At 46.1% G+C, this 21,970-nt stretch overlaps 1 protein-coding gene across 12 annotated transcripts in view; it reads right to left on the bottom strand.

Moving 5' to 3' along the window:
• Positions 1 to 21,970, bottom strand: part of frmpd4 (FERM and PDZ domain containing 4) — a 1,288,989-nt gene that overhangs the window by 55,343 nt on the left and 1,211,676 nt on the right. For 11 of the 12 annotated variants that reach the window (XM_038802435.1, XM_038802437.1, XM_038802436.1 and 8 more), the window contains 2 exons: positions 9,784 to 9,888; positions 6,492 to 6,599 (listed from right to left, as the gene is read on the bottom strand). In XM_038802435.1, coding sequence (XP_038658363.1) covers positions 6,492 to 6,599; positions 9,784 to 9,888 — 213 coding nt within the window. Of the gene's footprint in view, positions 1 to 6,491; positions 6,600 to 9,783; positions 9,889 to 15,420; positions 15,514 to 21,970 lie in introns of those variants that run through there. The other variant, XM_038802445.1, reaches the window with a different exon arrangement.

The following is a 21,970-nucleotide window of genomic DNA, read 5'->3' as shown; positions in this document are numbered from 1 at the left end:
CAACATACTGCATGCTGGCTAGAAGCAGTAATGATGACACATTGTTGGGCAGAGTGAAAACCAATCAGCTCTGAATGGAGCCTGTGTCAACAACAGATGTTGAACAGGAAAATAATCAATTTTCTCCCATTTACTTTCGTCATCTTGATGTGACTGGATTCATACCATAGAAAAAACGTAATACTTTTGTGGGTAAATGCAGGGCATGATCCTAGCAGCCCATCATGACCGTTGAAAGCCAGGAGGCCCCGCTCCCGGGATCTACCCGACTCTCAACCCCTCGCAAGATTGAATGCAATCTCGCAAGACGTTGCGATGTGAATCCCGCCCACAGTGGGCAGGATCACTTTTTAGCAAATCTGCATATTAGAGCGAGCAGTAAGCCTTACTCTAATATGCAGATTCCCGAAGTACCTGAGGCTTTGGGATTCAACCTCTTCACTTCAGAGTCCTCGGGCGAGCGCTGTTTGGTACAGTGCACCAAAAACTGGGAGGAACGCATTGCTAAAGTAAAACAGAAACTGGGCTGGTGGGAGCAACGCTCCCTCTCCATTGCGGGCAAAACACTGGTCATCAGGTGTGAGGTACTCTCGGTGTTACTGTACGTGGTGCAGGTCTGGCCCATCACTCGGACCTACGCCGCAGCAGTCACCCGGGCCATATTCAAATTCATTTGGAGATCCAAGATGGACCGGGTCCGAAGAGACATAATGTACAAGCCTCTAGATAAAGGAGGGTGGAACGTACCCAACGCCGCCCTCATCCTGATGGCTACCTTTGTGTGCAGCTGCATCAAGCTGTGCGTAGACCCCGGGTATGCAAACACCAAGTGTCACTACATACTGAGGTTCTACCTGTCCCCGGTGTTACGAAGGATGGGCCTGGCCTCATTGCCGCGGAACGCTCCAAGTAGTTGGACCGTGCCGTACCACCTGTCCTTCGTGGAAAATATTTTGAAGGAAAACACCTTTGACCACAAGGCAATGAGGCAAGGTCGAGTGTTGCAGACTGGCACATTCCAAGGTCCAGGACTACGTGCTGAGGGACGCACTCAAGCTTGGGGCAGCTGCCGCCAAGGCGCGATGGGGAAAGACCACTGTGTAAGGTCTTACCAGCAAATGTACACCGAGGGGTTGGTAACAGTGTCAAACCCCTCGGTCCGGGTCTTCAATACCACAATGTATGAAAGAAACAAAGCAATGTAAATATTTAAGAAAGAACTGTAACTTATAGTAGGATACGTGTGTAACGTTATCCCAATTGAATTGAAGAAAGACAAATGAATGTAACTCAGATGGAAATGTACAGCCAAGATAATCTGAAATGTTCTGTAAAGTTTATGATAAATTTTATGAATAAAGTATATTTTTTGGAAAAAAGAAATCCCCCCAAATGGGAACTGGACGGAGCAGCACTCGCGGCGGTCTCGGGATCGGAGGCCCCCAGCTGCATGCCCTTTGGGCAGGGTGGCCCCCTTGGTACCCTGAAAGTGCCAGCCTTGCAGATTGGCAATGCCAACTAGGTGCCAGCCTGCACTGCCAGCTGGCACAGGCACTGCCAGGTTGGTGGTGCCAAGCTGGCATTTTTTGTACGCGTGCGATTAGGCCGTGGTTGCCCGGCTTGGGTGTTGGGTAGTTTGGTGGGGGTGGTGGGCTGTTATTGTGTTAGGGCTGGGGGGTGGGGGTGGGTGGTCTGGGATTGTTTCGGGGGCCTCATAGATCGGGATGCCATTTAAAAATGGCATCTCTCGCTACAATGAAGAGTCCCGACGAGCGGAGCTCCCCACTGTCCAAAGCAGGACTCTGTGCGGCCTCGGCCGTGCATTCCCTGTTCAGGCCCCTTATTCACCCCGAGTCGCATTTAATTACCATATGTTTCACGGCACTACGAGTGGCTCCTGTTGATTTATGTAGCAAATATAACTTCCTGACATCAAAATTCCTTCAGATAATCAATATTGCAACAAATGACAAAACAAATTGTTTAGTAAAGATCAGGACTAATTATATAATTTCTCCCCAGTACCAGCATAACGCATTGGTTGCTCTAAGATTACAAATGTGCAAAATGTGTTGTGCTCCTAGTGGTCTTGCCAATGTTTTCCTCTCTCTCAAACACTGCCACTAAAACCTGAATTTCCATCTCAAACCTCGCATCCCATCTCCACGACTCTCCTCCCCCACACTCCCCAAACCTCGACTCTGCTCATCTCCCTCTCCCCAACCCTGGAACTGTCCATCAAGCCTCCCCTCAATCCTGCCCCCTCTCCGCACTACCCAGCTCTGCTCAACAACCCCCCGTGTCCCCTCCCCTACCCCTAGCTCTGCCCAGTCTCCCCCCCCCCCCGCCCAACCCACTCGACAACCCTGGCTCTACTCAATCCCCGCTCCTTCTCCGCAGCTCTGCTCCAACAGCCCCTCCCTGCCTCATCACGGCACCCCAAGCAGGCAGTGAACATCAGTCCGATTTTGTGCTCTTAATTGATATCTATGGCTGTTGTCGGCTCTTCTTGAATTCAAGGTTGACATCTGCTCAGGGTTGCGAGTTTCTGTCATGGGTCTTTGTGTGACAGAATATGCCGATTTTCTGACCTGCTGATTTATGGGTACATGATGCAGGATGTCCCACGAGGTAGTGGGATCTGGAGTTCAGGATTTGCTTCCTTTTCCTCCCGTCTCTGCCGCTGCTCTCCCCAGTGTTAAGACATTGTGACTCAAAGCGTGGTGCAGCTTGAAGGATAAGTTGTCCCCATTCGGAACAATTATAGCAAGCTACTTTAATGTCAATGCTCCCACATTTCATGGAGAGTTTCTGAGTGTATTTCAAGTTATTTCTTTGTCTCCTGGAACACTGCCACTTTAGATTTGAGAAAACAGAGCCTGGTGGGACAGAGATCCTTCAGCCAGCCAGGCACAGTGTCCAGTCCATTGCAGTTGATTTTACAGGAGGTTTGCCTGAATGAGCCTGGAGTGGGCTTCAAGAAGGGCACAAGCGTTCGTTTGACAGTCTTCCCGTTGAATCTGGAGCATGCGGTGGGGACATTGCGGATGGAATTTCTCCAGCACACATGCTTTGTTGATACACAGTCTGGGTCTCACTGCAGTACAACTGTGTGGTGACAACAACTGCTCTTTACAGTAGACTTTTTGTTGACTTGTGGAGGACTTTGTTGTCAAACCTATGATGCTGTAGTTTGTAGAAGGCTGAGTCGGGGAAGCTGATCCCATATTCAATCTCCTCATCAATTTAAGAGAGGTGGCTGTCAAGGTGTGGGATGTGCTCAATATAATCCCGAGTCTCTCTCTCAACATATATGGAAGGTGGAATATTTGGCTGGCCAGGTATGAGTTTTGTTTTGGCAACATCCAAGGACAGGCCGAGTCTCTTGTGTGCAGAATTGAAGAGATTGAGAGTGCAGCAAATCTGGTGCAGAGTGGGCAATAACACTGCATTCATCTGCAAACTGTAGATCATGCATGTTTATGGTGCTCAGTTTCGTTTTGGCAAGGAGGTGACTGATATTAAAGAGTTTACCATCGAGAAAGTATTTAATACACCAGAGGGCAATTGATCTTTGATGAGGTGAATAGCCACTGTCAGGTAGGTTGTAAGTAGCACAGGGGCTATCACACAGCCTTGTTTGATACCACTCTGCTTTTGAAGGTGTCTGTTTCAGATTTCCCATTCAAGATAATGGCAGTCATATCGTCATGAAGATTTGGACATCCAAATCTTTGGAAGACAATGCATAATGCCTTGTGATTTACTGAGTTCAATGTTTTGGCCAGGTTAATGAACGGAATGAAGAGTTCTCGACAAGAATGAAAACTTTATTCGGTGGCAGCATGGAGTTGGATGTCAATAAATGTAGGGTTAGATGTAGCTGTGATGCAAGCTGACACGTGGCGAATGGTCACTTGGTGAGTAGCAGAGTGCTCCCAGTACATACACTGCCATACAAATTGGGCAGCATGGTGGCACCGCAGTTAGCACTGTTGCTTCACAGCGCCAGGGACCTAGGTTCAATTCCCGGCTTTGGCACTGTCTGTGCGGAGTCTGCACATTCTCCCCTTGTCTGCGTGGGTTACCTCCGGTTTCCTCCCACAAGTCACGAAAGACGTGCTTGTTAGGTGAATTGGACATTCTAAATTCTTCTCCCTCAGTGTACACAAACAGGTGCCGGAGTGTGGCAACTACGGGATTTTCACAGTAACTTCATTGCAGTGCTAATGTAAACCTACTTGAAGTGAAAATGAAATGAAAATCGCTTATTGTCACGAGTAGGCTTCAATGAAGTTACTGTGAAAAGCCCCTAGTCGCCACATTCCGGTGCCTGTTCAGGGACTTATGACACTAACAAAGATTATTTTTATTAACCCCCAGAAAATAAGGTCATAATAGGAAGAAAATAGTGCTCAGCTGGAGAATGATATTCAGAAAAATAAATTTTAGTCTTTTTGTCAGTATATAATTTAGATAGAAGCACATCCTGTACTATCCATGACTAAACTGTTTGGATTGAATTTATTTCATTTCAATTTATGCACAATTGCTGCAATAAAGTTGAATTGCCAAAAAGATCTGCAGTCACAAAACCTCTACTAACAGTGCATCCTTCTCGTGTACCTTCAACCCCGGAAATGCCATGGAGAAAGCCCATGGGGCTGGATTTGGCCATTAAGGGGATGTCCTGCCGTAAGACCCAAATTGGAAAGTGACCCTACTTTGGCTGGTGCCATGGAACGCGAGGATAGTTTTTTCCCAGTGGTGGCCAATTAGAAGGTCACCACTGCGTCAGTTGTCCAGGAGTGTGCCCCAACAGATTCCAGTCCAATCAGAGCAGGTTCAGCAGTGTAAGTAGCATCACTGCTAGGGACCGGAAAACCTTGATGGTGGGTTGCGGGAGAGGGGACCAGACAGAGATGGCAGACCATGGCAACTCATAGAATCATAGAATTTACAGTGCAGAAGGAGGCGTTTGGTGTTGGGGGGGAAACTTGGCCTGTCAGTCAACAGTGGCACATAGGATATTCCCGTAACAGCCTCCCCGAACAGGCGCTGGAATGTGGCGACTAGGGGCTTTTCATAGTAACTTCATTTGAAGCCTACTCGTGACAATAAGCGAAAAAATAAATAAATAAATAAATAAATCTGCTTTTACTGGTCTGCGTTGGATGGATTCGAGTTGAATGCACTCTAAACTGACATTCTAGTTCCAGCAGCAATGCCCAACAGTCAGCATAACTGGAAGTTTGTAAACTTTAAATTTTTCTGGCAGGTCAGATTTATCATTTGCTGTTGTTGCCGTTTACTGCCACATTCATTCACTCCCTTCTACATCCTCCCCACTTATTTTTTTTAAAAAAAGTTCTAATCAGCAAATTAAACAGCTCCTTAGAAATATGGACTGAAATGCAACTTGAGATGCTGCCTTGGCAAATTATTGTTTTTTGGTTTGCAGAAGAAAAGGACCAGGACAGTCACACACCGCGGCCGCAGCAATGATAGTACAAGTGTTTTGATATGCTGACGTGATCTGTTTGTGAAAATATATGGAAAGGTTCACGGAACATTTTAATGACGTTGGTATATTTCCTTGCTGAATTAAATGATTATAACTTGTGTTACTGACTGCTCGGATCACTGCCAATACATCCAGCAAGTACATAGCCAGAGATCACTTTTGATCAACACATGCCACATGTTTCTTCAGTGATCATTCCCGAAGAATAATACTTTTGTTTCCATTGGGGGGGGGGGGGGGGAATAAAAGTATTGCAGGATATCCAGGTGCCGTAGCCTACTTTAAGATGTGCTCATGGTGCACACTGTCCATCCCTTCCTCAAAGTCCCCCCTGCCCCCCTTCCACCACCACATAAAAGGATCCCTAACTGCCATTAATCACAAGGAACACTGACAACACTTATTCAAATCAATTTGAAGTGGCCTCTCTTTGATAGCTGCATGTATCACATGTGAGATGAACTTAAAATCAACCTCAGGTCCGCTAAAGGTGAAAGTGTAAAGTTTAGACTTGGAAAAGATTGCACTTGTGCATTAAGGGATATACAGTTTGGGGTCTGAACAGAAGTTGTTTTGCTCCACATGTGGCCACAACTGTCAGTGACAGATGCTCGTGATGCAGAACTGATATTCCTTACCTGTATAAGACAAAAATGTAAAGGAGTTGCCCGCTTAATGTTTAACCTTGCCTGTACCTGCACTTGCTGTCCTGACCTAGGATTTACTGACCTAGGATTAGAAATGTTGCAGATCAAAGTTACAAACCACGAGAGGGAACTGCAAATATTTCAATAGCTCATTGAGAGTTCCTGCCATGCGCATTCAGCAGCAGTGTTGGAAGACGAGGCAGGCTGTTCCAAAAGGCCTATGCACTTGATGCAGTCAAGTGCTTTATCTCTGCACAGCAATTGAAAAGCAGAGATTCAGCCCAGCCTGATTGCACCGTTTACCGTAAGCGAAGACCTACCTTCATTGTTGTGCTGTTGTCAAATCGGAAAGATTTCGTTTGGCCATTCTCAAGGTAAACTTTCAATACATTCGGCATGAACAGGAGGGAATTGTCTTTGACAGTGTCCTGCGAATAGACAAGACAGGCACATTACAGTCCAACCTTTCCAAGGCTGCAGTGGCATTTCTGCAGCAGACATGATTGTATCTTCTCCTCATTATCTCCAGTGAGTACACTGAAATGTGAAATGCTTGTAACGTTGAGACTCCTTCCAGTTTAGAACATTCATTCATCATAATTATTTCTGTATGATGTATTCCTGGAGGAAAACATACAAATTGTTATACTTGAAGTAATAAATAAGCATGAGTTGGCCTCCTGTGCCATTGGCCAAAGTGGAAAAGTAGAAACGGTTTCTCTCCCACTCTAACTCTTTTTAGTGCCCTTCTTTCTGACTTTGTCTGGCTTCCTGTCCTCTGTCTGATTTTTTAAACCCACTTTTTCACCTTGTCTCTGCTATTACTTTGTTGTTTGTCTGTTCCATTCCTTCTGTCTTGTTGCTACTGTAATTTGTACTCTGACATAGAACATAGAACATAGAACAGTACAGCACAGAACAGGCCCTTCGGCCCTCGATGTTGTGCCGAGCAATGATCACCCTACTCAAACCCACATATCCACCCTGTACCCGTAACCCAACAACACCCCCCCCCCTAACCTTACTTTTTATGACACTACGGGCAATTTAGCATGGCCAATCCACCTAACCCGCACATCTTTGGACTGTGGGAGGAAACCGGAGCACCCGGAGGAAACCCACGCACACACGGGGAGGACGTGCAGACTCCGCACAGACAGTGACCCAGCCGGGAATCGAACCTGGGACCCTGGAGCTGTGAAGCATTTATGCTAACCAACATGCTACCGTGCTGCCCGTAACATGTGCCCACACGTGTGCTCTATTATCAGTTTCCCACTCTGTCTTTATGCAGCCTATTTATGTTTCTTTCCTGATTTGTTGAAAATGTACATTTTATAGTATTTAAAGATGAAGGCATGGATCAAGATGAGAAAGAAAATGTACCTAGTAGCAGGTGGGGTCGGATCTCGACGGGACATAATATAATATATACACTCTAAAATGAAACCAACCCAAGGCAGGGGTTCAGCTGCGGTCTGAAAAGGAGAGTTAGATGAGGTGAGGGAAGGAAAGGCTCAGAACTGGACTCATGGTTGGAAAGAAGGATCTTACATCATCATGGAATCCCTACAGTGCAGGAGGAGGCCATTCGGCCCATCAAGCCTGCACCGTCCCTCTGAAAGAGTACTCCACTCCCCACCCTATCTCTGTAACCACACCTAATCTACACATCCTGGACACTAACGGGCAATTTAACACGGCCAATCCACCTATCCAGCGCATCTTTGGCCTATCTAGGCCAGATGGCCTTCAGTTGATGCTGTAATGGATCCAGAAACTAAATGAACAAGGGTAGCAGAAAGACTTGAGAGATAGTGTCCTGGGCACAAAGTGAAGGAAACTGAGGCATGGAACAGGAGACAGTGGCATGCAAAAGGCTGGTTCAGATAGTTAGGCCTGAGGTTGTGGGCAAAACCCAAGTTACCAGAGCAGGAGGAAGCACAAAGTCTGAGGCCCTAAAAAAAGAGGGCTGATGATTGTGCCAGACCCTGAAGCCAAATAGGGAGGTTAAACCTACAATGCCTGAAGCCTTAAGTTGGACTGTGGAAGGAACATTATTGATCCTGGGGCCAATGCTGAAAATGAAACAGGAATGTTTGGTAGGAGCTGTAATGTTGATCTTTTTGTTGTTTGGGGGGTCATGGGAATGTAGTTTGTTTCTGAGTCAGGGCGTAGCAGGTTATTTCTGTAGGCTGGCAGAATGTTTTAACAGGCTCCTGGTTAACAATAACAGATGGCCTTCCAAGCTCTGTCTCGTGCTCAATTTTGTGAAGCAACAGAAGCTTCAAACTGGCTGATCTAGTGAAGCAAGGCTGTTGATTTGATTGTAGTCTCCTATCCTGGTTTGCAGTAAGATTTCTATATAGCAGAATCAGAGAGTGTGAAGGAGCAATTAGTTCCCTTCATGGCTGTTGTCATTTTTAAACCCATCCATTAATTTGTAATTGTTCCAAGGCTGTGACATAAAGGAATATTATTGAGTATAATCTTGATAAATGTAAGATATAAAATGGAATTGTACATTGGGATAAATTAACTTGGAGCTCCGAGTGTACAGTTTGTTGCAATGCAAGTGTATAACTGGTATAAAGAGGTCAGTGCTCCAATACTGTGGCCTACATGGTTTTTCACCCATTTGGTTTAATTAGTGAACAGAAAGGAGTGCAGGCTGTGAATTGAGCACATGACCCTCTGCGGACAAATGTGCTCCCCTGTCACATTGCGTGTAGCATATTGCAAAATTTACCCCATAATACCACATACTAATACTAAGTGGCGGGGGGGGGGGGGGGGGGGGTCCCTTTGATTTTTACAATTTTAGTTTTAGCAGATAGGACAACACAATTGCAACATAAACATTTGAATTGTAGTGAGGATGACAAACATCCTTTACTTTCAGTAACATCTCGCCAGTGGCTGCTGACCCTCTTCGTGGCAGCTTTAGTGTTTATTTGCGCCCGACAGATCAACTCCGATTGAACAAAAATGTATTTTAAGCTCAGCAAGTTTGCAAACAACTGTACGCTGCACAAACTCTTGTCCAGTGTAACCACTGTGAGATCATTATTTCCTGTGAAGCTGCCAATTGATTTATGCTGGAGAACATGCTTCGCTGATTCATACTCGGATATGTAGCAACAGTGTGGCAGGTTCTAGGGAACTAAAGTCCCACACCAGCTTTGTCATAGTTCACTAACTATTGTTAAATATGTTTAGTGATGATCTGATCTATTTCTCTCAGTTACATATTTACAGGGGTTGTAAACCTTTCAAATTTGAAGGAAAGTCTGCTAGGGTGGGAAGAGCTAGAGTGGGGAGCGGCTCATGTGGAGCGTAAATGCCGTTACAGGTCAGTGGGGCTGAATGGCCCGTTTCTGTGCTGTAAATTCTATGTCATTCTAAGTAATGAAAATCTCTGAAGTGGAAGCGGTGACAAAATTCATTATGTACCTTGCAGCTCAGTATCAGTCCATGCTGGCGCTAGACTCGGAGTTGGTGATGCAAAGCGATCAAACAATATGCTTGGCAACAAAGATGTTCATCTTAGTGGCAAGTGTTAGTGCCCCACATGCCTATGAAATGTACCATACTTGCCTCATCTTGACTTACCGGGACCTGACCATTTATGATGACCTCCTCAGAGAAACGAACCTTCACTGGGTTGGACTTCAACCTGGCCTTCTTGGCTGCGCTCATAAAGGCCGACTTGGGAGACTGAAACAGGAAACAAGATTCAGGCATTGGGAATTATAATGGTACCATTAATCTATTCGAGTGCTCAAAGGTATTTCAATTCAACCACAAGCTGTCTTACAGTCAACAAGGGTGTTTTGATTACAGGTTCAGGTTTAATTTTTATTCAAGGGCTTCCATCAATGAAGAAATATTCTAGATCCTGTTTTGACTTACAGGTTGTATTTTAAACTCTAATGTTCTTCTGCTGTTTCATTTTGCTTTTCCTACCTTCTACTTACACGTCCAGTGGGCCAATAGGTGACTCCTCCCAAGGCTTCTGCACCAATTTGATAACACCGCTGAATTCACCCCTTAAGTATTGGCACTCGACTGGTGGTCTAGAGACCAACGGTAATTCTCTGGGGACCCAGGTTCGAATCCCGGCACGACAGATGGTAGAAATTGAATCAAATAAATATTTGGAATGAAAGGTCCAATGATGACCATAAAACCCATTGTCAATTGTCGTAAAAAAAAACCAGCTGGTTTATTAATGTCCTTCAGGAAAGGACACCTGCCACCCTTATCTGGTCCAGCCTACATGTGACTCCACATGTACTCAGCCACAATTTGTAACCTCATGGCATAGCATGTTCTCCACTGTACCATTACCACTAAACCCGGGGGATCAACACTGGTTCAATCAAGAATGCAGGAGAGCATGCCAAGAGCAGCACCAGACACACCGAAAAATGGCGTGTCAACCTGGTGAAGCTACAACACAGGACTACTTGTGTGCCAAACAGCATAAGCAGCAAGGGTTAGACAGAGTCAAGTGATCCCACAGCTAAAGGATCAGATCTAAGTTCCAGTCGTGAATGGTGGTGGACAATTAAACAACTCACCGGAGGTTGAGGCTCACCGATATCCCCATCCTCAATGATGGAAGAATCAAGCGCATTTGTGCAAAACGCAAGACTGAAGCATTTGCAATAATCTTCAGCCAAAAGTGCCAAGAGGGTGATCCATCTTGGTCTCCTCCAAAGGTCCCCAGCATCACAGATGTCAGTCATAGCCAATTCAATTCACCTCACATAATATCAAGATATAGCTGAAGGCACTGGATACTGCAAAGGCTATGGGCCCCAACAATATCCAGGCAATAGTACTGAAGACTTGTGCTCCAGAACTTGCCGCACCTCTAGCCAAGCTGTTCCAGTACAGCTACAACACTGGCATCTACCCGGCAATGTGGAAAATTGCCCATGTGTGACCTGTAACCAGGACAAATCCAACCCGGCCAGTTAATGCATATCAGCCTACTCTCAATCATCAGTAAAGTGATGGGAGGGGTTATCAACAGTACTATCAAGCTGAACTTACTTAGCAACAACCTGCTCATGGATGCTCAGTTTGGGTTCCGCCAGGGTCACTCAGCTCCTGACCTCATTAAAGCCTTGGTTCACAAATGGGCCCTCGTAAAACTGGAGGCAATGGAAATCAGGTGAAAAGCTCTCCACTGGTTGGAGTCATACCTGGCACAAAGGAGGATAGTTGTGGTGGTTGGAGATCAGTCATCTCATTCCCGGGACATCACTGCAGGAGGTCCTCGGGGTAGTGTCCTCGGTCCAACCATCTTAAGCTGCTTAATCAATGGCCTTCCTTCCAACATAAGATCAGATGTGTGGATGTTCATTGATGATTGCACAATGTTCAGCATCATTTGCAATTCCTCAAACACTGTAGTGCAAATGCAACAAGATGTGGCCAATATCCAGGCTTGGACTAACAATTGGCAAATAACATTTGTGACACACAAATGCCAGGCAATTGTCATATCCAATAAGAGAGAATCAATCAATCTCTCCATGACATTCAATGGAATTACCATCACTGAATCCCGCACTATCAACATCCTGGGGATTAGCATTGACCACAAACTGAATTGGACTAGCCATGTAAGTGCTGTAGCTACAAGAGCAGGCGAGAGGCGAGGAATCCTGCAGCATGTAACTCACCTCCTGAACATCTCCTGCAAGGCTCAAGTCAGGAGTGTGATGGAAGTTCCAACAATACTCAAGAAGTTCCACACCCTTCAGGACAAAGCAGCCCGCTTGATTGACATCCCTTCCACAAGCATTCACTCCCTCCACCACCAATGCACAGTAGCAGCCGTGTGTACCATCTACAAGGTGCACTGCAGGAACTCACTAAGGCTCCTTCGGCAGCACACTCCAAACCAACGACCACTACCATCTAGACGGACAAAGGAAGTAGATACATGGGAACACCAACACCTGGAAGTTCCCCCTCCAAGTCATTCACCGTCCTTACTTGGAAATATATCGCCGTTCCTTCACTGCCTCTGGGTGAAAATCCTGGAACTATTAACATAGTAGGTGTATCTACACCACATGGACTGCAGCGGTTCAAGAAGGCAGTCCACCACCACCTTCTCAAGGGCCTTTAGGGATGGGTAATAAGTGGTGGCCTAGCCAGCAAAGCTCACATTCCATTAAAAAAACACTTGCCCCATGTCCTGTTTTAGGGAAGCACCTGACCTTTGCTCAGCATCACCTTACGCCAACGTGGCTAAGCTTAGTAGATCAGTGTAAGTTGATCATAATTTTCACCAACCTTGCATTGAGTGGCAATATTGCAATTCTGCCCAACTGTACTGCCCAATACCACAAATTCACTTGGCTTGCACAATTATTTTTTATTCTTCCAACGGATTTGGGTTTCACTGGCAAGACCAGTATTTGTTGAACCACCCTAGTTGCCCTCGAGAAGGTGGTGGTGAGCTGTATAAAATTCACACAATACTAGTTCTCTAGGTTGTATGAAGGTGTATTTAAAACTCCATGATAGAAATTGAGTATTTGTAAAGGTTAATGTATCTGTAGGTAGTTTTATCATTAATGTTTTCATAACTGCCCCCTAACTGTTAATAATTTCTTGTTAACAGTTTTCCTAAATTTATTAAATCCTTCTCTTGTCAATTTTCTAATTTCAGCTCAGGAAATCTTTTCTCATTAAGATGTTTCGGAAGCATTTTCCTGTTACTGAATGAGGTCGACATCCTCAAATGTGGACAATGTTTATTGGCTGCAGTGACATCTATTCTACATTGCATAGGATCCATAGAAACCTTACAGTGCAGAAGGAGGCCATTCATGTCTGCACCGACCATCCGAAAGAGCACCCTCCCTAGGTCCATCTCCACTACTCCCCCATCGCTTTTCCTGTAACCCCACACATTAATAATGGCCAATCCACCTAACCTGCACATCTTTGAACTGTGGGAGGAAATTGGAGCACGGGGAGAATGTACAAAATCCACACAGACGTCACCCAAGGTCGGAATCAAACCCAGATCCCTGACACTTGAGGTAGCATTGCTAGCCACTGTAATGCCCTGAAATATATATTTTTCTTTTCAAGAGCACCGCACCTAGGCCCAAGCCCCCCCCCCCCCCCCCCCCCCCCCCAGGCCAATCCCTGCAACCCCATAACTCTACCTCACCTACATATCTTTGGACATCAAGTGGCAATTTTATCAAAGCCAGTCCACCTAAGCTGCACATCTTTTGAATGTGAAAGGAAACTAGAGCACCCAGAGGAAACCCATCCAATTTTAGTCATAACGCCAGTGACCACCAACACTGACTGGATATCACTGCAATTTGTGAAGAACAAGCACTCGATGATCTCACGTAAAATAATCAAAGTATCTGCACACCTCAGACACAATGGCCGGAATTCTCCGCTCCCGGGAAAAATCGGGAGGCCGTCGTGTACTTGGCCGAGATTCACGACGGCCTCGGAGGCCGCTCCCCGCCCCCTATTCTCCCCTCCCGGCGGGGCTAGGAGCGGCGCTCCGTAACTCTCGGCCGCGGGGGCGCCGCGCCAAGAATGACGCGGCCGGCGCGCCTAATGATGTCAGCCGCGCATGCGCAGGTTGGCTGGCTCCAGCCCGCTGACGTCATGACGCTGACGGCACGAACCCGCGCATGCGCGGTGGCCGTCTTTTCCATCAGCTGCCCCATAAGACGTGGCGGCTTGCTCTTGCAGGGTGGCGGAGGGGAAATAGTGCGTCCGATTTGGACGCCAGCCCGACGATCGGTGGGCACCGATCGCGGGCCTGTCCCCTCCCGAGCATAGTCGTGGTGCTCTTTCCTTGCTAGGCCACCTACAAGCCTCAAACGGGCTTCTCACTCCTGTTTCATGACGGCAGCGACCAGGTGTGTTTGCCGCCGTCGTGAAACGGCCGTGAATGGCAGGCTGCTCGGCCCATCCGGGTCGGAGAATCGCCGGCCGCCGTGAAAAACGGAATCGCGGGGGGCCAGGGGGGCATAAAATTTGTCGGGGGGCCGGAGGGCCCTCCCGCGATTCTCCCACCCGGCGTGGGAGCGGAGAATCGCGCCCAATTTATTGTAAATGAAGGAACCTTGTAAATATGTTTACATTATTTCAGTTTCAATGATTTTATTTTACAAATGACTTCAACTAATGTGTTTCATGACATTCTGAGGAGCACATTGTCATAATATCCACACATGTATATCATGAGATGCAGACAGGCGGTGATTGACACACAGGATAACCAATGAACACACATGACACAGAACAACCAATCACCAAACAGGATACCACCACTATAAAGCCCACAGGGCATTAAGACTCTCCCTCTCTCACTGGACACTGCTAAGGAGATAGTCACAGTGCACAAGCCAATGAACATCATCACCATTTTTTAGAGAGCTAGTCTGGTCAAGCCAGTAGGAGGTTATCAGTTAGGTTAATCGAGTGTCAACCCACAGCAGATTATGTACAGCAATCAACAGGTTCAATAAAACAGTGTTGGACCATCTCCTGTGTCGGAAGCCTGTTTCTCATTTCACTGCATCCAGTTGCAGTCGATGTTAGACCAACACAGATAACACATCACACATGTCCCAAAATAAAATAATACTGGAACTCTCATCTGATCTGACTCTGATGAGCTTCTGACCTCATAATCTTTCCACCACTTTTACAGCTGTAACATTGCCCATCTCTGCGCTTTCTTAGGAAATCTATTGTTGTAGTCCTTAACCATGCCTTTGTTGCTTCCAGATTACTCCGTGCTCTCATGTACCACCCTCCATAGATTTATGCTCTTCCAGCGTCCTACAGCTGATATCCAAATACAAACCCTGTCCTGCTCACCCACTAATGGATGTACATTATATCACAAACTGATAACACTTTTTTAACTTTAAAATTCTCATCTTTGTGTTGAAATCCTTCCCTGGCTTTGTTGCTCCCTCTCTCTTTAACCACCTGTGGCCCAACCCCCATCCCAAATGTTCCAAGATCCCTGCGCTCCTTCGATTCTGGCTGCCTTGCACAACCTGATTTTATTTCTTCCACCAATGGCCACCATGCTGCCAGCTGCCTCGGCTTTAAGCTGTGAAATTCCCTTTCTAAACCAGTCCATCTCTCTGCCTCACTCTTCTCCCTTGCGCCCTTCCTTAAAATGTACTTCTTTGACAAAGCTTTCCATCATGTGCCCTTATATCTACTTACGTGGCTCCATGTCAAATTTTGTGATAATGCCCTTGTGAAATATCTAGGGATGTTTTACGATCTTAAAGGTGGTGAGAGTTGTTGCTGGCTTCCCTACTCCACAGAACATTTGCTAATGTGCTTCCATAAGTTTCCTTGATTGTGTTAGCTATAATTGGTTATTTTTATGCCCTTGCAGTTTCAATCAACTGACCCATTACAACTAATGGCAGCTCAGGTCAATAATGTCCAAATCATCCAACTGACATCAATTGAACTCAGCACAGAGCAGGGTTCAAGGCAGTGATCTCCTTCTATCAATGTATACCAGGTGATGCATTTACCCAAGAGGTAATTAGGACAGCATTGAGCATCCATTTCTTTTGACTTTCAGCAGCAAGCAAACTGACAAAGTAGCAGGCATCTTGTATGCTTCCTTTCAGAAAATTAACAGTCAATTTAATATAGAATTGGAGAAAACATGTGTGTTAAAAGAATATATAAATCACATCCAAAAATACCATTACCAGTAGGTTTTTTAAATACAATTTAGATTTTTTTCTCCTTGGGTTTAATTGGAAATAAATGATGGGGTACCTTCTCTTGTATTTATGCAAAATCAAATTTCCAAATCATGATTCCTTATTACACACACTGTGGGATACTAATGTTGAAATACATAGGGCGCAATCGACCGGCCACTCCGAGCTCGAACGGGATCACATCTCGGCCGGTAGATGCCAGGAGTAGCCTCTGGCAGGTTTCCTGGCAGTCAGTTCTCCTCGCAAGATCGACCCAGACCGCGTGAGACGACATGATCACAATCCCTCCCACAATGGGCATGGCCAAGCCTTGCACGCCTAAGTCGGTTTTAAATCCAATTGGGGTGGCACTTCCAAAGTGCCCAGGTGGCACTGCTAAGCTGGCAGCAGCACTGCTAGGGTGCCAATGCCAGGGTACTGGGGTGTCAGAGTGACACTGCCACGGGTCAGGACCTAGGAAAGGATGTTGGAGAGAGGGATGAAGGGTGGGGGTGGTGCATGGTGGGCATGAAGGGGCCAATGGAAGAGTGGGGGTCCTGGGAGGGTGACCCAAAATGGAGTGTGTGAAGGCCTGAAATAGGGGGCCCCTCAGCGATTCCATAGCGGGGTGACATCAGTTGGGAGAGGTGTGGGGTTATTCCCATGTGTGTTGGGGGTGACATTGCCCTTGGTTGGGGAATGTGGAAGTCCCGCATGCCCACTTAGAGATCGGGGCACCTTTTCAAAATGGTGGCCTGATCTCTGACGAGCCGGTCTGGCCAGCGTATTTAGCTCCCCAGTGAATGGTGTGAAAGTGTGGGCTAGACCAGGAAGAAACTCCCCAGGGCTCAAACAAGTGACTAAGTGTGGTTAGATAGCGGTGGGGAATTAGTGGTCAGGGCCAGGGAGAAACTCCCAAAAAACCCCACTCCAAATGACCCGTAGAAACACATTCCGCTATGTTGCGCTCTTAATGTGCTTGTGCAAAATTCCTCCTTCCATCGTCGTAGCAAAAACATTAACCCATTTAGCTTAGACATGTTTAATAGAGAGAGAGGAATTTCAAACCAACAAGTTAAACAGTTGAATGGGTGGTCCGGTGGCGTAGTGATTAGCACTGCTGCCTACTGCGCCGAGGACCCAGGTTCAATCCCAGCCCCGGGTCACTGTCCATGTGGAGTTTGCCCATCTCCCTGTGCCTGCGTGGGTCTCAGCCCCACAACCCAAAGATGTGCAGGGTAGGTGGATTGGCCACACTAAATTGTCCCGGAATTGGAAAAACATTTTTAAAAATCAGAAAAGTTAAACAGTCGTACACTAATACTCCCATGGCATCATTTCATGACCTTTGAGTTCTATGAACATTTGAAAGCTGATTAACTGTGGCCAATGAATTTAATAAACAGACTAGCCCTGAGGCCCATTAAGCTCTGTGTGCAGATTAATATCTGAGATCTTTAATCTTTGTACATTCATTAACTCTGGGGCCCATGAGATTTAGAACACAAATTATGTGTTCTTTAAGCCTCAGGAAGGAGAATAATCGATAACTTACAACTAATCTGAGTACACCGTTGGATCATATTTAACTGTGACCAGCTGTAGTGACTATAGTATGCTTTCAGGCATTTGTGCAAATGATGTGACAATCATTTTATTCCACAGCCTGCAAAAAAGCAATTGGTTTTCTTATTGCAAGAATTAAATACTGGCCCAGATGATCTGCTCGGTGTTGAGTCTGCATGCCTCGACACTTTTCGCACACGCTTCTATAACTTGACTCGATTCTGGTCCTGGCAGAGACAGTGGTAGATCAATCTTTCCATGAACATTGGTTGTTTTTCGAAATTAAGAAGACTTGTTTGAATAATGCAATGCTATACATATCATTAGTAGTGCTAGTGGTTGACTAGGAAGAGCAAAACTGGTACTGAAAGCAGATTGACAAGGCACATAGGCCAGGAACAGAAACTTCCACATGATGCCCTGGCTGGACTCGATACTGGTTGTCTGCAACTCAAGTCAACACATAATGGGCTATATGGGCTCTGTGATTACCCACTCATGTTTGCACAAAAGAACATGAATATGTAACAAACATCCAGACACAGGTGATCAACTTTGCACCAGGATAAAGGACAGACAAAAGAATCAGACTACATAATGATCTGATGGCTGATCAGACAAGGGGAGTTTCAGAGGACAATGGGTCTTGATTGAATCACCACGGATAAACAGGAGTACTCTGTATTTCCCATTAACAAATTGGAGTGTTGCTAGTACAATGGCTAGTGGTGGGTGTATACCTATGATTCAACCCCAGCTTCCCAGTATAAAGAAAGGAACATCGAACTGATCTTCAGCGATAACCTGGGAGTTCTCCAGGCACAATCATCGCAAGTAGAAAGGACCCTGAGTTTCGAAGCCCAGAGAAGATAGCCACATTGATGTTTGTAGCCTGGCCAGCCTCCTTCACTAAGTGTGGGTAAAACCTGAAGCTCAACTGTGAGCCTGAGTCATATATTGTTGAGTGAGAGAATTGTGAATAAAATTGCATGAAACCGTGGACCTGTTTTATCCTTTGTTCATCTCGCAAATAAGGGTACCTGGGTAAAACATTTGATTAATACACTGGCCAAAGTATCTGAGATTTTACAGATATAGCAAGACACAAAGAAATAAAATTAAATCCACCACTGTTATGAAATGTAACTAAGAAATACATGGATGTACAACCAAGTATCATGTGAGTGTATGGGTGTGTGCACATACGTGTGTGTGTGTGCATATGGGTGTGTGCAGAGGTGGGTGAATGTGCATGTGGGCGGGTGTGTGTATGCGCATATGGGTGTGTGCATACATATGGGTGTGTGCACACATATGGGTGTGTGCATGCGTATGGGTGTGTGCACACATATGGGTGTGTGCATACATAGGGGTGTGTGCATGCGTATGGGTGTGTGCACACATATGGGTGTGTGCATACATATGGGTGTGTGCACACATATGGGTGTGCATGCGTATGGGTGTGTGCACACATATGGGTGTGTGCATACATATGGGTGTGTGCATGCGTATGGGTGTGTGCACACATATGGGTATGTGCATACATATGGGTGTGTGCACACATATGGGTGTGTGCATACATATGGGTGTGTGCATGCGTATGGGTGTGTGCATGCGTATGGGGGTGTGCATACATATGGGTGTGTGCATGCGTATGGGTGTGTGCATGCGTATGGGGGTGTGCATACATATGGGTGTGTGCATGCGTATGGGTGTGTGCATGCGTATGGGTGTGTGCATGCGTATGGTTGTTTGCATATGTGTGTGAACATATGAGTGCCTGTGCGTATGGGTGTGTTTATGGGTGTGTGTGCATATGAATCTGTGTATGTACGTGTGTTCGTATGTATGGGTGTGTCTGTGTATATGGATGTTTGTATGTATTGGTGTTTGTGTGTATGGGTGTGTGCACGCATGTATGGGTACATGTATTGGAGTGTGTGTTTATGGGTATGCCTATGTATGGTGTCTGTGTGTGTGTATGGGTGTGTGCGCAAGTGGCTGTGTGCACGTTTGGGTGTGTGCGCGTATACATGGGTGTATGTGTATATGTATGGGCATATGGTTACGCATATGGGTGTGTGCTTGTATGGGTATGTGTATTGGTGTGTGCACATATATATGGGTGTGCCTGTGTATGGCTGTGTGCGTGTATGCGAGTGTGTGTGTCTATGGGTGTATGTGGATATGGGTGCACATATGGGTGTGTGCACATGTGCGTGTGTGCACATATGGTTGTGTGCATGTGCATGGATGTGTGCATGTGTGGGTATGTGTATAGGTGTGTGTCTGTATGGGTATGGGTGTATATGTGTGGGTGTGTGCACGTACGGTGTGTGGAGGTGTGTGTATGAACATAGAACATAGAACATAGAACGATACAGCGCAGTACAGGCCCTTCGGCCCTCAATGTTGCACCGACATGGAAAAAAAAAACTAAAGGCCATCTAACCTACACTATGCCCTTATCATCCATATGCTTATCCAATAAACTTTTAAATGCCCTCAATGTTGGCGAGTTCACTACTGTTGCAGGTAGGGCATTCCACGGCCTCACCACTCTTTGCGTAAAAAACCCACCTCTGACCTCTGTCCTATATCTATTACCCTTCAATTTAAGGCTATGTCCCCTCGTGATAGCCACCTCCATCCGCGGGAGAAGGCTCTCGCTGTCCACCCTATCTAACCCTCTGATCATTTTGTATGCCTCTATTAGGTCACCTCTTAACCTTCTTCTCTCTAACGAAAACAACCTCAAGTCCATCAGCCTTTCCTCATAAGATTTTCCCTCCATACCAGGCAACATCCTGGTAAATCTCCTCTGCACCCGTTCCAAAGCTTCTATGTCCTTCCTATAATGGGGCGACCAGAACTGTACGCAATACTCCAAATGCGGCCGTACTAGAGTTTTGTACAACTGCAACATGACCTCATGGCTCCGGAACTCAATCCCTCTACCAATAAAGGCCATCACACCATAGGCCTTCTTCACAACCCTATCAACCTGGGTGGCATCTTTCAGGGATCTATGTACATGGACACCGAGATCCCTCTGCTCATCCACACTACCAAGAATTTTACCATTAGCCAAATATTCCGCATTCCTGTTATTCTTTCCAAAGTGAATCACCTCACACTTCTCCACATTAAACTCCATTTGCCACCTCTCAGCCCAGCTCTGCAGCTTATCTATGTCCCTCTGTAACCTGCAACATCCTTCCGCACTGTCTACAACTCCACCGACTTTAGTGTCGTCTGCAAATTTACTTACCCATCCTTCTGCTCCCTCCTCTAGGTCATTTATAAATATGACAAACAGCAACGGCCCCAGAACAGATCCTTGTGGTACGCCACTCGTAACTGAACTCCATTCTGAACATTTCCCATCAACCACCACTCTCTGTCTTCTTTCAACTAGCCAATTTCTGATCCACATCTCTAAATCACCCTCAATCCCCAGCCTCCGTATTTTCTGCAATAGCCGACCGTGGGGAACCTTATCAAACGCTTTACTGAAATCCATATACACCACATCAACTGCTTTACCCTCGTCCACCTGTTCAGTCACCTTCTCAAAGAACTCGATAAGGTTTGTGAGGCATGACCTACCCTTCACAAAACCATGCTGACTATCCCTAATCATATTATTCCTATCTAGATGATTATAAATCGTATCTTTTATAATCCTCTCCAAGACTTTACCCACCACAGATGTTAGGCTCACCGGCCTATAGTTACCGGGGTTATCTCTACTCCCCTTCTTGAACAAAGGGACCACATTTGCTATCCTCCAGTCCTCTGGCACTATTCCTGTAGCCAATGATGACCTAAAAATCAAAGCCAAAGGCTCAGCAATCTCTTCCCTGGCTTCCCAGAGAATCCTAGGATAAATCCCATCAGGCCCCGGGGACTTATCTATTTTCACCTTGTCCAGAATTGCCAACACTTCCTCCCTACTCACCTCAATGCCATCTATTCTAATAGCCTGGGTCTCAGCATTCTCCTCCACAATATTATCTTTTTCCTGAGTGAATACTGACAAAAAGTATTCATTTAGTATCTCGCTTATCTCCTCAGCCTCCACACACAACTTCCCACCACTGTCCTTGACTGGCCCTACTCTTACCCTAGTCATTCTTTTATTCCTGACATAACTATAGAAAGCTTTTGGGTTTTCCTTGATCCTACCTGCCAAAGACTTCTCATGTCCCCTCCTTGCTCGTCTTAGCTCTCTCTTTAGATCCTTCCTCGCTTCCCTGTAACTATCAAGCGCCCCAACTGAAACTTCACGCCTCATCTTCACATAGGCCTCCTTTTTCCTCTTAACAAGAGATTCCACTTCTTTGGTAAACCACGGTTCCCTCGCTCTACCCTTTCCTCCCTGTCTGACTGGTACGTACTGATCAAGAACACGCAATAGCTGTCCCTTGAACAAGCTCCACATATCCAGTGTGCCCAACCCTTGCAGCCTACTTCTCCAACCT

Source organism: Scyliorhinus canicula, chromosome 7, assembly GCF_902713615.1.
Source record: "Scyliorhinus canicula chromosome 7, sScyCan1.1, whole genome shotgun sequence".
In the NCBI taxonomy this organism is placed as follows: Eukaryota; Metazoa; Chordata; class Chondrichthyes; order Carcharhiniformes; family Scyliorhinidae; genus Scyliorhinus; species Scyliorhinus canicula.
The sequence above is the reverse complement of the archived record's forward strand: the minus strand, read 5'-3'. Positions and strand labels throughout refer to the sequence as shown.